At 43.3% G+C, this 20037-nt stretch overlaps 1 protein-coding gene across 1 annotated transcript; it reads left to right on the plus strand.

Moving 5' to 3' along the window:
- The first annotated feature begins 1426 nt into the window (after positions 1 to 1426).
- kdm7aa (lysine (K)-specific demethylase 7Aa) lies at positions 1427 to 19947 on the plus strand. Its single transcript, XM_072377068.1, has 18 exons — positions 1427 to 1548; positions 7927 to 8012; positions 8449 to 8566; positions 8654 to 8814; positions 10807 to 10948; positions 11292 to 11478; positions 11861 to 12023; positions 13935 to 14022; positions 14141 to 14247; positions 14414 to 14505; positions 14614 to 14700; positions 14985 to 15230; positions 15423 to 15559; positions 15759 to 15913; positions 15999 to 16093; positions 16461 to 16621; positions 16722 to 17065; positions 17400 to 19947. Exons 1-18 carry the CDS (start codon positions 1451 to 1453, stop codon positions 17486 to 17488), a joined length of 2556 nt encoding a protein of 851 aa, XP_072233169.1. The 5' UTR covers positions 1427 to 1450; the 3' UTR covers positions 17489 to 19947.
- The last annotated feature ends 90 nt before the right edge of the window (positions 19948 to 20037 follow it).

Genomic DNA, 20037 nt, shown 5'->3' on the forward strand with positions numbered 1-20037 from the left:
CAAAGCTGCTTGTCTATGCAGAGCAGCACAGATGGGCGTGCGGGGGGATGGGTGCTGTCAGCTCACAGATCAAGCCGTGGGTCGTTGGTCCCATTGCTATTCACCACGATGGCACGTAGGGCATGTCAGACATCCTCCGTGGAGACATACATTGATATTGCATTTTGCTTTTTATGCTTCTCTGAGCTACTCAGGTTGAAAGTGGTTGACAATAATTGTGCAACTGTGGCAGTACGCTGTGTTGTGCATGTCTTTTTTCATTTTTTTTTCATTTCATCATTTAGGTTACTTTTAAGTTAGTGCTGATGCTGTACAAATTGATGCAGGCATCTAATGCAATGTGCAATTAGCCAAAACACTTTGCAAATAATTTGAGAAAATGCTGTTATTTTCTGCATTTTAGCTACTTAATTGAATCTGCAACCCAATAATTTTCCCCATAATTTTTGCCAAAAAATATCTTTACATGCCATTTCAGTGCCCGTGGGTTTCAGACGCATGCATTGATTTGAGTAAAATTTGGATATTCTGTGAAGATTTAGCAATCAATGGCTAGAAATTGAAGTATCTTTAAGACATTATGACAATGAATGATGTCCTTCTCTTAAATCACATAATGGTGGCTGAAACATGTGCTCGAGGATAGAAAACTGAATGGGCCAAATGGGCACAGGCCCAAGGACCAAGGGTGAGCCATGAAGAGATGGAAAATGACCACAACGTGACGATAATCCAAAATGTCACCAATATTTGGCTAATACAAAATACAGATGGAAAACTACCAAAATGTGACACAAAGCAACCACTAAGACACTTCAGAGAGATGAAAAATTATACAAAGAAAAAAACGTGCAAAACTGTCAAAATGAGGGGTAAAATCAAAAACCAAAAACCTACGTAAGCAAATGTGAAACAAAACAACCACAAAGATGAGGATACTGATTCAACATACCTGTAAAAACAAATTATAATAATACGCCAACAACAGAAAAATATCTGGATGTTGTGTCCTCAGTGTGTATCTTGGCTTTGATAAGATGAATGTGAGGCCTTTTACTTGCTTAAGTGTTCATTGTATTTTCAGCCCATCTTTAAATGTACAAATACACAATGTACAGTATAATATTGTTTAGTTCTTAGAGCCCAAGATTTCCTTTTATTTATTCTACAAATCATCAGTTTCTTGAATATAACTCCAAGATTGCAATATTGACAAAATTACATAAACAGTACCATTATGTAATTTGCTTTTCGAAAAAAAAAAGTTGTGTCTATTGTTGGTGCCCCCACACAACCAGATGGAAATGAATCATTTGGAAACTGACGTCAGAGGTGGGATTGCCTAGAATGGCGGAACTCGTGAGCGCTCGGCTGCCCCCTCGGGTATTTCCGTATGGTGGGTTAAATCCCCGCCTGCTTCATTCCTGCGTTGTTTGGGGACAGTAGGAAGATGGCGGCGGCCCCGCTGTACTGTGTCTGCCGGCAGCCCTACGATGTGAGCCGGTTTATGATCGAGTGCGACATCTGTAAAGACTGGTTTCATGGCAGGTATGTAGGTTAGAATGTCCTAAACAGATGTACTGAAGGGAAGGCGATGAACACCGGTTGTTTATAATAGAAAAGCGACGATTCTGTGAGCGTTGGTGACTGGTAGCTAAGTTAGCCTGCTAACGCTAGCGGTGGGAGACGGGGGTTTTAAACCGTCTATTGACACGACTTAACGGGCGAAAGTGGGGTTTCTATTTCTTATAATTCGTCTGAAATTTAGTACATTGCTCCGCCGGTTAGCTTAAAATACAGAACTTATAGTTGGTCTTTTGAAATGAGCTGGTAGTTGCCGGTACTGACTCAAATAGTAAATAGTTTTATAGAGCTACTCATATGCGGATCTCTTAGGGAGGCAGAGCTGTGTCAGTCAGCCCGAGAGATCAAAAGCTTAGTTGGGTCTTCGCGATATAGAAAGCTCGCATGTTTACCCGTCCTAATAATGATCTATTGGATTAAGAGCCAGGTATAAAAGTCGCCTGTTTGTCAGTGTGAGTCCAAGCTTGCAATCTATTTCACCAGGTCAGGTTATTCAAGGTAAGAGTTAACGCAACTTACGTTTGCGTTGTTCTTTGAACTCAATTACATAAGCTGCATTTCATATATAACTGGTGCATTTGGCCACAATCCGTGTTTTGTTTTGTTTTTTCCTTTTCTTCTTTTTTTGGGATAGTTGTCTCTTTAGTTTATTTGAATTCAATAAGATTCATTGTTGCGTTTGTAACTTTTGTTGCTTTTTTAAAAATCGATATTATTTCAACTTTTGTTACTTTATTGGAACGCGAGTGGTGGAGAACTTGTGCTTGTCATGGTGAGGCTTTTGATTGACAGCTTGAGAAATTTAAATCCCTCTTTCAAGCAAAGGAGGCACATGGCAATGGGACCCCTAGTGGTTGACAGGAGGACTATTTAAAGGTACCAGGCAGCCACATGTCCAGAGATCACTTGAGGACTTTTTGTCCTACTTTCTCTTTTGTTGATTTCACATCCTCATAACTGATTTCTTAGTTGGCTGTTGTTGACAGATATGCTTTTATGATTCATTATAGGTGTGGGCCTTGGCTGTTGAAACCATAACTGGAATTTATTGTGTAACGTAACCATGTGGCGTGTCTTCACACTTACTTCCCGAAATGTCTCACTCTAGTCATATGTGCACGTCTGTCATTGTGACGAACACCGGGAACTTTTAAATCAAGGCCATCCTGTAAAGATTTAGCGTGGCCGGGTGACCTAGTTAACTGTGCTGTGTACTTTGAATAAGAAGATCAGGTTAACTCTCTTAGACAGTCTTCAGAAGTAGCTCTGGAGGCTGTGTAGCTAGATAATTTTGCCCATGGGGATCGTGAAAATGCATTATACATAGCGTGAGACATTTGACTTTGTTAAATGATCACTTTTTATCTTTCTGGCCCCAAAGCTGACCTTGACAATCCATTGATTCAACCTGCGTGGGTGTATCTCCCCGGCAACTGTTTATGAATACAATAATCTGTTTCTGCTCATGTCGAAATGACGGAAGCCATTGCGTAACCACATTAAGCCTACTGCCAAAAATCTTGGCAGCCAGGATTTGTGGCGTATCGGAGCCAGAAAAGACTAGCTGCGTGTCATGTGCCAGCAAGAAAACGAACGAACGAGCGGACGAACGTTGGAGCTTCTCTCACTGATGACTAATAAGCAGAAACACACAGTGAACCCCCCAAAACAGCCACATTTTCAGTCTCTTTCCCACGAGGCTGGCCAGAAGGAAAGGGATATTCTCTGGCTGTGAGTGATGGCACGCAGATGGAGTGGAAAGGAGAGGAACTCAACCTCCTGATGCCTGTTTGTCAGTGCACTGGCTGAGTTTGTGTTTGTGTGGGAGACTTTTGTCTTGCTGCCTCACTTTCTGGAGAGTGTCCTGTTTTCCATCACTTTGTATCTCTCAGAATCTCAGAGCACAATACAGCCCAGGACTGTGAGGTGGTGACTATCAGAACTCTGTGGTTTATCAGTGTTCACCAGTGAACAGTGAGGTAATTGTGGAGCAGAAAGTGTGTATTTGACTCGATAGGCTCTTCTTGTTTCTACCCCCCCTCCTATTTTAATCACTGTACCAACAATACTCTTCCTCTCAGGGACCAAAATGGTTTTACAGACACTGATCTGAAACGCAGTCTGGGGGTTGCAACATTTGTAATTCTTGTTGTAAAATATATATATATATATATTGGATATTAATAAGCAGTGTATTGACAAGCCTCATTTGTCATTGTTTTGTCTCCAATTGATTGGGGGGGTAAAACACTAGACAAGTCACAGAGAAACGGAAATAATTTTTTGTAGAAGAAATGTTTTTCACTCTCTGCTATCCAGTTACTCACCTTTTGACCCCTTTGGTTTATTTTGTTCTCCCGTTTGGGGTGTTCTGGCTGTCAGGTTTTGTAACATTGCCCTGAAGGGCTCCACGAAGCAGTAAAACCCACCATTAGACCGCATGGTTAAGACTGCGAATGTTAATTTGAACTCTGTTTACCATCTAGACCCTCAACTAACTGCAATGCCTGCCTGCCTGTCTGTCTGAATGGATTATTTCCAGTGTTTCTTGGATGCCAAGTTACATCCACACTGGGGCCGTGCAAGCGCTGCAAATCCTCAGTAGGTCAAGTCGGATCACAGTGATGATGTCAGGCACTCCAGTCTGTCCCATTGTCTGATTTAGGTATGGACAGTGGGGGTGATGATAGACCAGTGGTGCATGATGGGACATGAGAAGTGATTGATGGGAGCTCCAGCAAGCCAAGTTCAATGCGTGATCCGTCACTGTCGCACAGAGTGTGAGCACACTAAAGAGAGATTGATGGCCTCTACAAAATGCTTTCTTAGTGTTTACGTTAAGTCGATGGATGGATGATCCTTTTTTTTTTTTTCTTGTGCCGGTGTTGTCCATGATAGAGATGTTTTAGATCACAGACGTCTGATAAGTTAATTGACCAAACTAAAGAGCAGTCTCAGAGTTCTTGTTAAGAGTTGTGTTTACATTCATTAGCAAGGCTGTCTCCCGGGGGCAGGGAAACAGTTACCTCTGCCTTGATCAATGCTGATTAGGGGTCGAGAGCCCATGTATTGATTAACAGTCAGTTTGAATTGTGAGACTGATGACTTAACTCTGTAGAAGAATTTAAAGTTGGTTTAGATATAATGCTCCATGTTCTATAAAATCCATCTTAATGGCAAACTAGCTAGATTATTAAACAGACTGTTGAGAATCACTGAGAGATTTTACAGTTAACTTCTTTGGCTATTTTATGTTCAGTAAAATAATCCCCTTGTAAATTGACAATTCTCTATAAATCACACATCGGCACACACAGAGAGAGGATTTTATGCACAAGCCGCTCAGTCTTTAGGTGAGTTCAGTCTGAGTTTGTGGGCTGATATATTTCAGAGCAGACAGTCACAAGACTGATGACTTTGTGGGTTTTACTGGGGCACTGGGGGACAGCCATGTTGAAGACATGTGTGAAAACAGAGCTGCTGCACTCGAAGCCTCAAGGCAGCTAAACCCGCTCCAGAAACAATTAAGTTGTTAAAACTCCCCACGGCTCCCTGACGCCCTATAAACAACAAAGTGATCCTCTTTTGTTGTTCACCAGCTGACTACAGAGAGGCCCACTGTCTCTGTCAAGCTGTAACCACTGCAGGGAGGTTATGTTGCTTTCATGGCTAGCTAGCGAAAATTATTCAACCAGTCAGGCCAAATTGACAGATCCTTATCTATCTTTCAGGCCTTAGTGGCTCTTATTGTTCTATTTATGTAAGCATGCTCTGAGTGCAAGAGGACTGGAGGAGTCAGGTGCTCCTCTGGGGTAGATAAAGATAGCCAGGTGTGTTTAACTGCCCTCATATCCCCTCTATCTCTACCTCTGCCACCCATCCATTAGGGATCTGCCAGTTCCCTAATGTAGGCGTGTCACCGCCCCATGCAGAGCGGTTATTTAGAGCTTAAAATAATGGTGACGCCCGCCTCCAGCCTTTGTGTTTCTGCACTGATCACTGAGGACAATGAACCTCTCACAGTGCATGAACTAATGAATAAGCCCTCTCAGTCACACAGGAAGGAGGCCCTTGATGAGAGGAAGTGGAGGGAGAGGGGCTGTTGATGGCCAGGGGTTTAGCCAAGTACACACATCTCGTCTGATTCAGGAAGGGATGTTTGGCTTGGTAATCTGCTGTGCTGCCATCAGAGAGCAAAACAGCAGTCGGGATAAGACATGGTGTGGTTTTGTATCTATATTGGACACACTGGCTGTACATTGTGCAAATTTGTCTCGAACACACGATAACTCGACTTCATTTAGTGTTTCAATGATTTATAGCTAGTTGTGTCATTTAATCCTGGCACTGATAGCCGTCCATGTAAACAAGGCTCTTACAGGTTGAAGATCTGCTTCCACACTCACCAACAGGAAATACTTGGCTGTCTGTCTTGTAGCTGAGTGGACACCCCCCCCCAACAACACACAGACACACACTCTCTTTGTCCCAGCTCAACTTAGTTCTAAAGCTTGGGTGTCTTGCTGGATAAGAGTCATTACAGGTGACACAAACGCTGAGTCAGGCCGACATTTGTGGCACAGTGGCCTTATTTCCCACTGTGGTATTGCATAAAGGAAAGTACCAAATGAGATGAGGACAAGAGGGTGACCTCGGCTGAGCACTCGCTTCCATCGCACTTCTCAGCAAACCAGGTGGCAGAGAGCTGTGAGTCATGCTTTCCCCCTGCAAACAGCCACATGTTTGAACAAAGATTCCTTACACATGAGCAAGGCCTGGTATTACAGCCAAGCACTGCACAGTGTTATTGTTTGTCATCCGCTCACTCACGTGCAGGAGGGCTTCTTTTGGCCTTTCCTTTTCTATGAATGTTTGGGGGCAAAAAAAGTAGCTTGTGAAATGGATACGTCTGACATAAACTGGACTTCTTTATGGCCAAACAATTACTCTGTAAATCTGCTAATTACATGTTTTGTTTAGTTGGCCTCTCGGAATTGTCATTGCAGCTAAATACATGATATGGCCCTTTCACCCGATCTCAGTACAAAACAATGGCAGGTGTCTTCGTGCAGGTCTACTTTACGTTGCCACTTTGCGGTGCAGCTAACAGCATAACAGCTTTTATGTGAAGGGGAGCTACTGTTGATGCAGTTGATGCATCCTGTTAGTGCAGCAAAGTGAGTTGGCCCAGCATTCACACAAGCCCACCACTTCCTGATGAGTTAATGGCCCTTGGTTTTTATTTCCTTCACTGTTTCCTGTAATTCCTTGCAGATCAAAGCTGATGGCAAGCTGCGGTCAGCTTCACTCCTGCAGGCATTGGCCTTTTTAAAAATGGAGGTCATACCAGCAAAAACACCACTTTTTATTATCCTGTTGCCAGCAGCTGACTTTAACCCAATCACCACTAGTACTACTAGTAAGGAATGCAAGTGATTTTAGCTTGGAAAGGGTAAGGTTTAAAATATCTGTGCTTACAGTTATATTATGGATTCTTTGTGTAATAACTGGGCTGGCCCCACGATGCTGTGGTGCTTTGTGGTTTGTTTCTTAATTAGTTGAATTGGCTGCAGTTGTGTGAGAAGCAGTGGCGTCCTCACATGTTGCCTAAGTTGTCCACAATCCAAACTCAGTTGCTGTTCAGCCCATGCTGCTCTGGAATGGGTCTCTGGTATGCAACAGAGGAATGCTTGTGCATGTGGTTTTGGCTGCTGCAGGACAATCAGGGATAGCTTTGTGGGTGGCACGATTGCTGATTCATCAGTAGTATTAGTGTTAATCTGCCTGATTTGTTTTCTCTGGTTGTGGTTCTGAGTCGATCGCACGTTTTGGTTTTTTTTGTGTGTGCTTGCGAACATGTTCTTAATTATATAAAGAGAATGAACCATTGGTGTGCTTTAGATTCCTAAATATACGTAGACTGCTTGTTGAACATCTGTTTAAAAAAGTGGAAAAGATCATTTTCTTCACATTGTTCATTTCTTTTTATTTTAAACCTGCAACACACAACATTTGACAATATTTCAGCTGTGATTATTTTATTTTAACCAGATTATCTTAGTTTATTTTTACTTTTTATTTTCTCATTTGCAAACTTTGTTCCAGTTAGAACAGAAATATGGTTCACTCCCATTTTATCAGGACTTCTGCCCAGGATGTTTTCACTAAAAAGCTTTGGTGCAGCTGATAATGTTATGTGAATGCACTCACAATGCAGTAATTGGATTTGATGTAAATAACTGCTGTTATTCCGGGTTCTCTGCATCTCTTACTGGTATCGCACATCCCCTTGGTGTTGGTGTTTAACTGCTGGCCAGCTGTTCTAACTCTGTCCCTCTTCAGCTGTGTACAGGTAGAGGAGCATCATGCTGTGGATATTGATGTTTACCACTGTCCCAACTGTGATGTCAAACACGGACCCTCCCTGAGTGAGTAATGCTCCTAATGATTGCAGGTTTCCTTTGCTATTGTCTCCTATCAGTCTCCTTTCCTCAGTCCTGATGTTACTTACAGCTGTATTTGGTCTGTCTTTACTGGCTACCACCTCAGTGTCTATATGTTGGACTGCTCCAGAGGGAGAAAACTGCCCTGTTTTTTTTCGAAGAGGTTTGGGGGGTGGTTTAACCTTCAAGAGCCCCCAGGGCAGACATTAACAGGCTAATTGAATGGTGTTGTAAACCCTCCAATTTGATTGGACAAGCCCCCCTGTCTCCTGGCACAGGGGTTAAGTAGTGAATTATGGTCCTTGTGAAAAGTGACCGTAATCTGCATAATTGACCACTTTTTTTTTTTTTCTCTGGGAAAGTGTGCTTCAAGTGTGCAGTGACCATATGAAATTTGAAACATCTCTGTTTTGTGTTTCAGTGAAAAAGCGCAACAATTGGCACAGGCATGATTACACAGAGTCAGACGACGGATCGAAACCGGTGCAAGCGGGCACCACAGTGTTTGTCAAGGAGCTCCAGAACAGGACCTTCGCCAGGTAGACCCGCAGTGGTAAAGTATATAAAACTAAACCCGAGATGCAGATGGCTTAACGTATTTCCCAATTTTGCTATGTGGTTTGCAGTGCAGAGGAGATTATCATACGGATGAAAGGTGAGCAGGTGACCACCAGGTTCTTGGAGAGACATGGCTTCAACTACCCATTAGCAATCACCGAGATGGAGGGCCTGGGCTTGAAACTACCCCCTCCTACTTTCTCCGTCAAAGACGTGGTGCAGTATGTGGGTAAGGATGCTTGATGATAAACAGACTTGAATCGGGGGTGAAAAACAGTTGTCGTCATCTGTATCAAGTTTACAACAATACATTAGTGTTTATCCTCTGGGAATAATGTGGACGCTGAGTGCACAGTAGTCTTAGTCTGCTTAAAAGCTAATGAAACAACCCAACACCAGCCAGCTAAGTGGTCATTGCTGAGCAGGCACCATCTGTGTGTCAATATGAACATATTCCAGGTTCATGGGGTTTTAACCTACTTATCAGGCATTGGGCGATGGCTGAATGAGTTCTAAATGAGTGAGGGCTAAGTTTTCACTGCCCTTTCTATGACCACTATGCTCTCTTTACTGAAACAGCCTGCAACTTCCCAGCTCCTGTTACAAGCCCATTACCGAGCCCACTGGTGTTTTTTATCATTAAATTCAGATTACAGACTCCCTTCCTCATTTTTATCTCTTACTCCCATGCCCTACTGAGCATTAATCCAAGGCACAGGTGTTATGACCAGGGACTGAGTGTCTGGTTGCATTTCTTACAGTAATGACAATGGGACAACTGGAGTTAATGCTATCTTCTGCTGCTAGCAAGGGTATCTAAGTATTGGTGCAGGAGACTTGGTGTGTGGTCAAAGAGTGATCCCAGTGTTGTGAAAGTCCCATGAAGGAGGTTCTGTAAAGGCATCGCTGAACATTGCTTTAAGTCATGGCAATCGTGACACTTCAGTACAGCATTGTGTAATTGCAGTATTGATATGTATGATAAGTGATGCTTTATTGCCTGCACTGCAGAGGGGATTTGCATCTTTTAAAGTTAATTTTACAAACTGCCGGGTGGCTTCTTTTTGCTTGGGACTGGTCAAATGTTTGTACAATGCAAAACCAACACTTAAATCCAATGTGTCCTCTGTTTGCTAATCTCTGAATTTGCCTGCAGCACGCTTAACATATGACTGATATATGCATCTCACCTGTGGAAATGTTGGATTTTCTCTGGGCACAGATCGTAATATTAGACAAGTGTAGATTTTTATTGCACAGTAACTGTCTGTTGCTAATATTCACCTTAATAAATGGGCTCGGTACGGTCATCTATCACTGGGCTTATGATAGGACGCCATGAAGCTGGAGAGCTTTTGAGTTGGCTTAGTCAGGCAGCAGATTGTGGACATTTCTAAAAGGTTTTTGTTTTGGTGTCGGGGTTGTGGAGCTGGTGTTTGAGCTTTGCGTTTTGGAGTGTCCCGGCAGCTTTGTCTCACTGTGCGACAGACTGCTTTTACTCCAGCTGTTCTCTGTCATCAGACCCTGTCCAGCTGGGCCTTCAGATGTGTGTTTGTGTGTGCACGTGTATGTTTGTGTGTGAGAAATGCAGAGGGGTAATAAAAAAAAAATTGAAAAAAAAAGGTGTGTGGGAGGGGTGTGGGGAAAATACAACAACCAGCTGTCTTGTTATACACACACACACACACACACACACACTGCACCTCGGTCTTGCTTCCGGCCCCATGTGTCACTCGAGTGTGATTTGTGGCGTCCCAACTGTTTTAAATAAGCCTCTGTTTCGGTTTCTTTTTTTCTTTTTTTCTGTCTCATATGGGTAAACATACATGCAGCCACTGTTCACTGTTTTTCTCACATCTATACGGCTATTTCTCTATATGCTGGAGATCTCCCACGCGCGTATTGGCAGTAAATGCAGCAGCCGCCTCACCTCCGCCCACTCCCTCCGCAGAGACTGGTGGTCTGGACAGATTGACAGATTGTCTCACTTGCATCCCCTGTAACCCCTCCCCACATTGCCATATTGATGCCAGTTTCCCTCAGGGCTTGATCTCTAAAAGCACAGGGAGATGCCAGCAAGCTGCTGACCCCTTTGAACCCCTCGCCCACTCAGCAGCCAATTAATGGGTTGTTTTTTTGTTTTGTTTTTTTCATTCAAGACACAGTCGATGCAGAACTTCTCTTTGAATGTTGCACAAACTAAAGAGTACTTCACTTCTAGGTGGTGACAAAGTTATCGACGTGATAGATGTGGCGCGGCAGGCGGACAGCAAGATGAAGCTCAGCGAGTTTATCAAGTATTTCACCAAGCCACATCGACCCAAGGTCCTCAACCTCATCAGCCTGGAGTTCTCTGACACCAAGTAAGAAATGCTGCAGTTTATCCACTCTGTTGGCAAATCAATAAGCTAATTCAGACTAATTTCACATCATTTTCAGTTTTTAATGCAGTGGGGAAGAATTGCAAGTGGATTTGAGGGGTCGATACATTTCAGATGTCAAGCTGACGCTTGTGTATCTTGGAGAGACTTGTTGTGTGATTTGCACGCTTGTGTGGAATCTAAATGTGGGATGCTGAAGTGGTTTTTCAAAATGTGACAACAATGCTGTTGGTAATTACTGTGCACTGTAACCTCATAAGCTCTGTGAAGCTTCACTTGACTCTGACTCACTCTGACTCCGCCTCACTGACTCTGCCACCCGTAGGATGGCGGAACTGGTAGAGGTTCCTGACGTGGCTCGGAAGATGTCCTGGGTAGAAAACTACTGGCCGGACGACTCATTCTTCCCCAAGCCCTTTGTCCAAAAGTACTGCCTTATGGGGGTTAAAGACAGCTACACAGATTTCCACATAGACTTCGGAGGCACTTCTGTCTGGTATCATGTTCTCTGGGTAAGTTTGTGCGTTTAAAAAGAAATGAAACCAGGAAAATGTCTCACAAAACCTGACAAGGATTTGATTAACTGTTTTATACACGATTACGCTCGCCTGACACTTGATCACAATCAAGCGCAGTGAGTTTCTGGCTCATTGGCTAACACTTCCTGAAAGGTCACCCTGTATCTCACGTCACATTTCATCACCAGCATCTCTCAGGGCAGCACTGCAGCGTTATAGTGATAATCTCACCCTCTCACATTTCCAAACTGTACCTGACATTAATATCCGATTGGAGGCAGGGTCGGCGGCTCTTTATGTGAGCAGCATCATCACAACTGCCACACTTAGAAGTGGAGCAACACTCACCTTCAACACCTTTTTGTCTGGTTTACAGGGTGAGAAGATCTTCTACTTGATCAAGCCCACTCCCACCAACCTTGCACTATATGAGGCATGGAGCTCCTCGCCCAATCAGAGTGAAGTGTTCTTTGGGGAGAAAGTGGATAAGTGCTACAAGTGTGTTGTACCCCAAGGAACCACCCTGCTCATCCCTACAGGTCTGTTTTCTCCGAATATTGAACGTCAGATGTGTACTTTGAAGTGGCCGCTCCTTTTTTTTGTGTACAAAAGGCATGCTATGATGTAAAACTATGTAGCCTCAGAAGGGTGCTAGTGATGGGAATAAAATGCTGTTTTTGCACTGATATCAATGCTAGATATTTCTGTTCAATGACAGAGTGGAAAGTAACATTCAGGCAAACAAAAAACATGATGAAGCCAACTTTTATCAGCATGCACACGGCCTCAAAGTGACATCTCCGGACATTACCTGCTCCGTTTACACATGGACTCATTCAGACAGTTTCTGGACTATATACAGAAGCTGACAGGATAAACTGAAGGAAGTTTGGTCCATCTGATACCGATGTTGATCTGATGTAGCCCCTCTTGTTAACATCCTTAAAGCATGTGTGAAAACAGTTTGAGGGCACAAGCTGTTGGATCACTGTCATGCCCTTTTTATTGATTAAGGTAACAAAGTGCACATAATATGACAAGCATGCAAAATGAACTGACCTGCTGCAGAACATCTTGAAAGTTTTCATATCTGTTTCAGACTTTCTTCAGCTAACAGGTCAACTCCCCTCTTGCACATGTCTGAACTGTTTTTAACGACTCATGAAATTATCGGCCGATGCAGATGATCTCAGAATGGTGTTAATGTTAAAATCCCACAGGCTATCCTTAGACTTGTTCTTTTCTCTTCAGCAGCTAACTAGGGAAAACTCATACAGAGCTAATTACAACCAAACCAAACAAATTGAGTGTAGTAGCTCCCAATGAGCTCTGGATGATGGGTTGTGGTGTCCGAGCACAATAAATTCCACATGCGCAGACATGCAGCTACTTGTGTTGCTAATGTTATGTAACTGTAGCTGGTGTCTGACTAACTGTTTTGCACGAACTTTGCTGACGTGTTTTTGTTTTTTTTAAGATGCCTTCAGAAGTTAAAATAATCATGCTTCCAGTAGCTGCTGCTAGGAAAATACAGGCTTCTTGGAGGTCCTCTATTATTACCAGAGAAAAATAAGAGGGAATTCCTTCCTGAAAAACAACTCGAACGCATTGTAATGAACATAATTAGAATGGGGGGGGGAAATGAGGAGAAACACAGCTCTCATGTAACTTGAAGTCTTTTCCTAATTACAACTTTACGTTTGTTTAAAGGTCAACAGTATTGTAGTTGACGAGAAGTTGTGTTAAAATGGTAAAAAGATGTTTCTGCGTCACATCGCTAACCGAATATTACATGCTCCTCGTTCAGTCAAGTGTAGCTAATGTGTCCAGTCTTGGGATTCTTCATCCATCAGTTTCTCAATGGACTTCTTAAGCTGATAGAATTCCTTTGCCTCCAACCACTCCCAGACAGACAAAGCTCATTTCAGCCCGTCAACCGCTGGACATCTTCAATCAGTCTCCCAGCCATGCTTTCTCAGCAGGCTCAAGCAGCATTGTGAAAGGGTGCTTTCTGGCAGAAAGGGTGTAGAGAGGTGGGAATTAAGTGGGGGTCAGAGAGCACAGCAGGTCAGTCATCCAGAGCATATCAGGCTTGTCCATCAGCCTTACCCCCCACCCCCCAAAACTCTGCTTTCTCTCACTATGTCTTCTATCAGGAGTCTTGTTTTTCTGTGCTGGGTTCCATTATTTTAAAAGACAGCCTTATCTCCCCTAAGACCAACAGTGGGAGGATAACAAGTTTGTTTTTGTAAGAAAATGTTAATCTTTTGTGTATGTCGATTTTTACATTTCCCTATAAATGTACAAAGTCTAAAATCTACTCATGCAGAGCAGTTTTACTTGAAGGTATTTTTTTTAGTTGGGACTTTGCTGTACTGCTTTAGAGATTTTACTGTTGTAGGTTAGTGAACCAGGTTGAGTAAACCTCTGTGCTCTGCTGCCCTCTGCAGGCTGGATCCATGCCGTTCTCACCTCTCAGGATTGCATGGCATTTGGAGGGAATTTCCTTCACAACCTCAATATTGGCATGCAGCTCAGGTAAACGGCTCAGTCGTATGTCTCTGATTCTATCCAACAGAATTGATTTCAGGATTTCTTTTCTGTTTTCGAATCATCAAACCATTTCGTATTTCATGCTTTTGGTTTTTCACTGAAGGTGTTACGAAATGGAGCGCCGTCTGAAAACCCCAGATCTCTTTAAGTTTCCCTATTTTGAGGCCATCTGCTGGTATGTGGCCAAGAACCTCCTGGAAATGCTAAAAGGTGAGAATGTAACAGATATAAGAACTCCCAACACTGAATATGATGAAATAATGGGATAAGAGGGCACAATTAAATGCTTTTTTTAAAATGTTTTGTAGCATTTCCCTGTTTTTCATTGACTGGCTTCAACCATGGCTAACTATTGTTTATTCTTTTCTTCTCTCAGAGCTACGTGAAGACAGCTGTCCACCACCAACCTACATAGTTGATGGAGTCAAGGCTTTAATCGGCGCTCTAAGGACGTGGTTGAAAAGAGAGGTGAGAGTTGTTCCCAGTAGACTTCGTCACCATTTGTCCTCATCCGGTGGAGATAGGTCAGCAGCAGATAGAGCTCTCGTTCACCTTTGCTCTGTTGTGGCTTTGCAGGTGACTGAGCCCACCAGTGAGGTACCAGACCATATCAGACCCAACCATCTTATTAAAGAGCTGACCAAGGAAATCCGCTGCCTGGAGGTAAGGAGTGACTTGGAGTAAAGGAAGGAATCTGTAGCGAGCCATTTTTAGTTTAAACTTTATTCAACTGTGGGAAAAGTTGACAGCTTGTGCAGGTACTGGCTTTAACTACAAGTGACTGCAGCTGGTTTGTCAAGAAATAGTTTTCATTTTTTATTTGCAATATTAGACACAACTCTTCCCTCATATTCAAACGAACTACAGCTTCACATGTTATGTCATGAGACCCAGCTGTTGGTTTCTGTCTTTAGCTTCATATCTTGATCCTTACATTTTCTGTACAGGAGGAACCGGGGAGTGGTAGCAAGCCAGTGAAATCTCAGGGATGTGGAATACCATCTGGAATTAATAGCTGCCCGGCCACTCGCTCCGCATTGGAGAGGCTGTGCCAGGCGCGGCGGGCGAGACGGGCCGCCAGGCGGCTGAGGGAGCAGCAGCGGCAGGAACCCAAGCTGCCCTCCAACCTGGACATCTTGGAGCAGCACACCAGGGAGGTGCTGAAGAGGCTGGAGGTGGGACCTCTGGAGGAGGTGAGCATCAAGGAGCAAACAAGAAGTATATGTTTAAATGGAGATACTGTTTAGTCAGCATTTACTGGCTTACTGTCGACTGGAAGTGCAGCGTTTATAGACTTATCATTCCAGCGGTGTAGCTGCTGTCTTTGTATGTGCATGTGGACGAAAACTTTGATTTAATGACTGACTCTGATCCTGTACCACCAGGATCCGGCGTTTTGTGCCAAGGTTCATGGGAAGCTCAACAAAGTGTCAACAGCATCTGCAGCAGCTGCAGCAGCTGCAGCAGAGTCCTTGGAGGACAACCACCTACGACTCATGCTGGTCAATGGAAGAATAATTAGGTGAGTTGAGCCTCTTTTTACGTAAAGCACAGCAGTGTTTTACCACAGGAAAATAACATGAAAAGTGATCAAACTAAAGCATTTATCTACATAAGATATGACCTTAGTTTAGTTAGACTTCTGTTCACACTTTTTTAAGAGATGCAGTATGATGGTGATGCAAATCTTTTTCTTACGCCTTTTATATTTTCCTGTGTAGAGATTTGAGGCGGCTGGGCAGCAGCCCGGTAAAGACGGAGGGGGAACGGTCACCTGTTGGCCACAGCCCACCAAAGAGTTATGTGGACATAAAGTCGGAGAGGACGGAGGACAGTGAAGAGCAGCACAGCACGGTTGAGAAATCAACGCTCCTCAGTAAGTCTGAAGTGACTTGGGTTATAATGACGCCCCCGATTATTGGAAAGGTCTTTAGTTGATGATGTGTTCCTCTGTGTTGAAGGGGGTCTGGAGAGGGTGAAGATTGAACTCAGGGAAGAAGTCTCAGGAAACTCCAGTGCGTCGGACATGGAGTCAGACAGCGATTCTTCCACAGAGGTAAATGATGAGCAGGATTTCCATATGATTTAAATAGAACGCCATCAGTTATCACTGGGTTGAATGAAACCATACTCTAAAGTTGTGATTACAACTCCTTAAAGATGGGCCTGTGAGTCAGTGCTGCTACTGAAGTTGAATGCAAGTTAAATAATTTGTTCATCGCGAGTTTGATTATGCCTTTCACTCATTCAAATATTGATTTATTCTATTAATACTTTCTCCAACTGTGTGAAGTTGAGACAGAATAATAATCACATTTAAACAGTATAGGACCAAGCCGAGCTGTAATATTTGGAGAAAGGATGATTTATTATTTGTGCTGCGTGTACTGATGCATTCGTTTTGAATATTTCTGTCAATCTAGAGTAAAGCATCATCTTCGTCATCCTCTTCTGACGAGGACTCGGAGAGTTCGGAGGAGGAAGAGGAGGAGAGGGGCTCATCTCAGCAGACAGGCTCAGGGCACACCATAGAGCTGGACCAGTCTGGTCAAAAACTCAGGCACAAACACAAACCACTCAAACGGTAAGAGATGCATGCAAAGATGATGAAAGTGGTCCCATCAGGGCAGCTTTATAAAATATGTATTAAGGGGGTGAGTGGTTGTCTTTTCTGGCTCTTGCAGAGAACGTCCTACCTCACCCAGCACAGAAGAGGCCATTCAGGGGATGCTGACGATGGCTGGTCTGCTGTGCCCCTCCAAGCCAGAGAAGGCAGCGTCGCCCCAGGAGCCCTGGTGGTCCAACCAGTGCTCGCCACAGGAAGCGGCGCAGCACCAGCACCGACTGCAGGGGGGCAAGAGCCCGATCGACAGCCAGGGCAACAGCAGCAGCGAGGCATGGGACAATCAGGGGCTCCCCAGCCCAGAGACAGAGTACCAGTACTGTGACCCATCAATGTCCCCACCGCTGCACCCTTCCAAGAGACACGCTCCCAACCCCCCACCTATCAGCAATCAGGCCACAAAAGGTTTGGAAATCAGAATACTGCTGCAGTGTCTTCAGTTTAACACATAGATGTAAGAGGTTTTGTGATTAAGATGGACGTGGTTAATTTCATTAGAGCTTTTGAAGGACTTTTGAAAGGAAGCATATTTGCATACTCGCAGATTTTGGATTTTTCCAAAAAATGCCATATTTTTAGGCTTGTCTGATAGGTATCTTAAGAGATTAGGCTGCTAATAGGAAGACTGGCAGCTGTAGTGGATGTGACCTTTAAAATATTCATAATGTGTTGTGTTTTTAAATTCTTAAAGTCATGATTGACTTTCATCTATATCTACATATTTGTTTTTTCTACTTAGGCAAGCGGCCCAAAAAAGGAATGGCCACAGCCAAGCAAAGACTGGGGAAGATCCTGAAACTCAACAGACACAATCGTGTCTTTGTGTAACACTCTCCAAACATTACAGGAGAAGTGAGGATTTGGGGTGTTTACTTGAAGAAGTTTGGGGGGGAAACATTTGTGTATTTGGACGCTTTTGCTGAAAAGTGTTTTATCGGACACTGTTGTGCTGTAAAGATGGGGAAGGGGCTGGGGGGGGGCGGGCACACTGCCCGGAGACGACCGTAAGTGAACAAATTCCGTCAAACGCACTCACTGTGCATGCTTAGGAGACAGGGTATTGGATTTGAAATAAGCAAGTGCACGACTTCACCACAAGCACACTAAGAGCAAATTAGAAAAGGAGCCACAGGGTGCGGCGGGAATGAGCCTGTTGCCAGTCGAATGTGGGCGGAGCTCCTGCGGGCATTCAAATGGACAAAGGCGAGACGAGAGATTGGCAAGCTGTCAGCTGCTCCTGATTCCAGGATCATCTGCATCACACATGCTAATATTTCTTCTGCTGAACGCACCCCTTCCTGCAACCTCCACTTCTTTCATCTGCAAACTAAACGGGGCGGAGGAGCGGCGAAACCGAGCTGCATCTCCAGCAGGGGTCTTGCTTCTGTGGCCCTGGGGGCTTAGAGGGGAAACGCGGTGCTAAAAAACAAAAAAAAAAAGGAAGCGTTGAACTGATATTTCAAATGGTGCTTATTGTTTTGTGTTTTTCTCCACTCATGCTTCTCCCTCCCTGACTTCCCCCATTCTTTTTTTTTTTTTCTTTTCTTTTTTTTTTTTTTATCTCAATCACACCAGCAATAATGACTTGGAGGAGAAAGGAAAGAGTGAGAGGCAGCACTTGGGTGCATCCTTCAGTTGTGAATGGGTGCACCGCAGAATCTGCTCTCACGTCTGCGCTGTGTTGCGTTTTTAGCTAAAAGGAAGTCGCTCAAAGTGCTGCCTCTTTGTGAATTTTTCAATAGGAAATGTGAGTCGTTGACTCTGAAATGACTCGCATCCTGTTTAATTTATTTCTCATATTATCTGTTTTTTTTTTTCTTTTTAAATGTTTTTTTTATGGATTCTGAATGATGTATTTATTAATTGAAAGAGGTGATGATTTTATTATATTTTGACCATAAAACCTCGGCTATTCTGGGAGTTTTTTCCTTTTATAGGGGGTTTCTTTTTTTGTTTTTATCTTTTGACACATACTTTTTTTTTTTGTAAATGTGGATGTTTTAGAGTTCATGTGATCCTCTGTTGAGTAGCAGTTTACCTACAAACCTTTTTATTACCTTCTATTGTCACAAATCTTTTACCCCTTCCAGGTTGAGTAGAGCCTGTGTTAATTCTCGTCTGTTCTGGTTTCCTCTTCTTGCTGTAGCCAGAGATATTGGGCTATGTTTGAGTAGAGACTAGGTTAGGTTTAAAAAAAAGGAAGAAAAAAAAAATCGACACCTGAGCGTTCTCAACTCGTGCCGCTTATCATTTAGCAAAAAAAAAACAACAAAACCCACAAGTATTCTGAGCCACTGTGGTTGATCCAAAGTAGTTAATTTGTTCACGAGTCAGTGATGAGGAACTTCAATGGGATGAGTGAGTTTTCTTCTTTTTTTTTTTTTCTGTTTTAATATATATTCCAGTGCTGATGTGAAATGTGTTTAACTCCGGACGCGCAGTTCTTCACTCTCAGGGAATGATGCCATGGACAAAACCTCCGATCAACCACCAGCCGCCACATGGATGCAGACAGGATGCTCTCAGCACTCACTCAAGACTTTTAAGAATCTCCTCCTGCTTTGGAGATGCTGAGGCTTGTTTTCATAGGTTTAACAAAAAACAAAAAAAACAACACATTTTGTGATTATTTTTCCAAGTTGTATGGATGTGCTCTGCTTTAGCTTCTATCGGTCAGTCATTGTATCTTTAGGCTAAAGGGTATCATCCCCTTCCCAAATCAACATCAGTGTTACTCATGAAACGCCCATTAAGTTGACTCTAACCATGTAAATGACACCCAGATAAGCTGCTTGCCATGTAGCTTTAAGACCACTTCTTGAACAGCGTGAGACTTTTGGAAAGCTTTGCTCAGGTTGACCTGCAAGTAACTGTGCGATTATCGAGGTGGTGAGAATAATGCTAACAAAGAACCGACCTGAAAAAAATTGTTAATCACAGACTTATTTCCCTCTTCTTCTTACACTACACTTTAACCTTTGAACTCTGCATGTCAAGTTATGAAAAGAGAAGAAATGAAAAAAAAAAAAAACACGAGCTGGCCCGCAGGCAGGGTTTGTTATAAGCTGTAGTTTTCACCGCACAGGATTTATCCCCCTTTTTGCTTTCATAAGCAGCTCTCTTGGCGTTTGTGTTGTGTGTTGGTTCCTGCAATGTTTTCCCCAGTTTTAAATGGCTTATGATTTGAAATATACAAACACTGGCTAACTGTGACACTGTTAATGCATTGCATTTTTGTTTCTGCATTTCAAAGAATTGCGTGTAAATAAAACTAATGTAATAATAAACCTGCCTTGTCGATCTCGAATCTTCACAATCGGAACAGTAATAATAACAGACTCCTGTTAATGAGACCGTTTTGCAGCTTGCATGAATAC

Source organism: Leuresthes tenuis, unplaced genomic scaffold (genome assembly GCF_036924035.1).
Source record: "Leuresthes tenuis unplaced genomic scaffold, fLeuTen1.0.hap1 SCAF_23, whole genome shotgun sequence".
NCBI classification, from domain to species: domain Eukaryota; kingdom Metazoa; phylum Chordata; class Actinopteri; order Atheriniformes; family Atherinopsidae; genus Leuresthes; species Leuresthes tenuis.

Bases quoted from the DNA above. Each gene is read 5' to 3' on its own strand.
- kdm7aa (XM_072377068.1), top strand. From the start codon at position 1,451: ATGGCGGCGGCCCCGCTGTACTGTGTCTGCCGGCAGCCCTACGATGTG. The intron at 12,024-13,934 runs GTCTGTTTTCTC...TGCCCTCTGCAG, and splicing joins CACCCTGCTCATCCCTACAG to GCTGGATCCATGCCGTTCTC. The intron at 15,231-15,422 runs GTGAGCATCAAG...CTGTACCACCAG, and splicing joins AGGTGGGACCTCTGGAGGAG to GATCCGGCGTTTTGTGCCAA.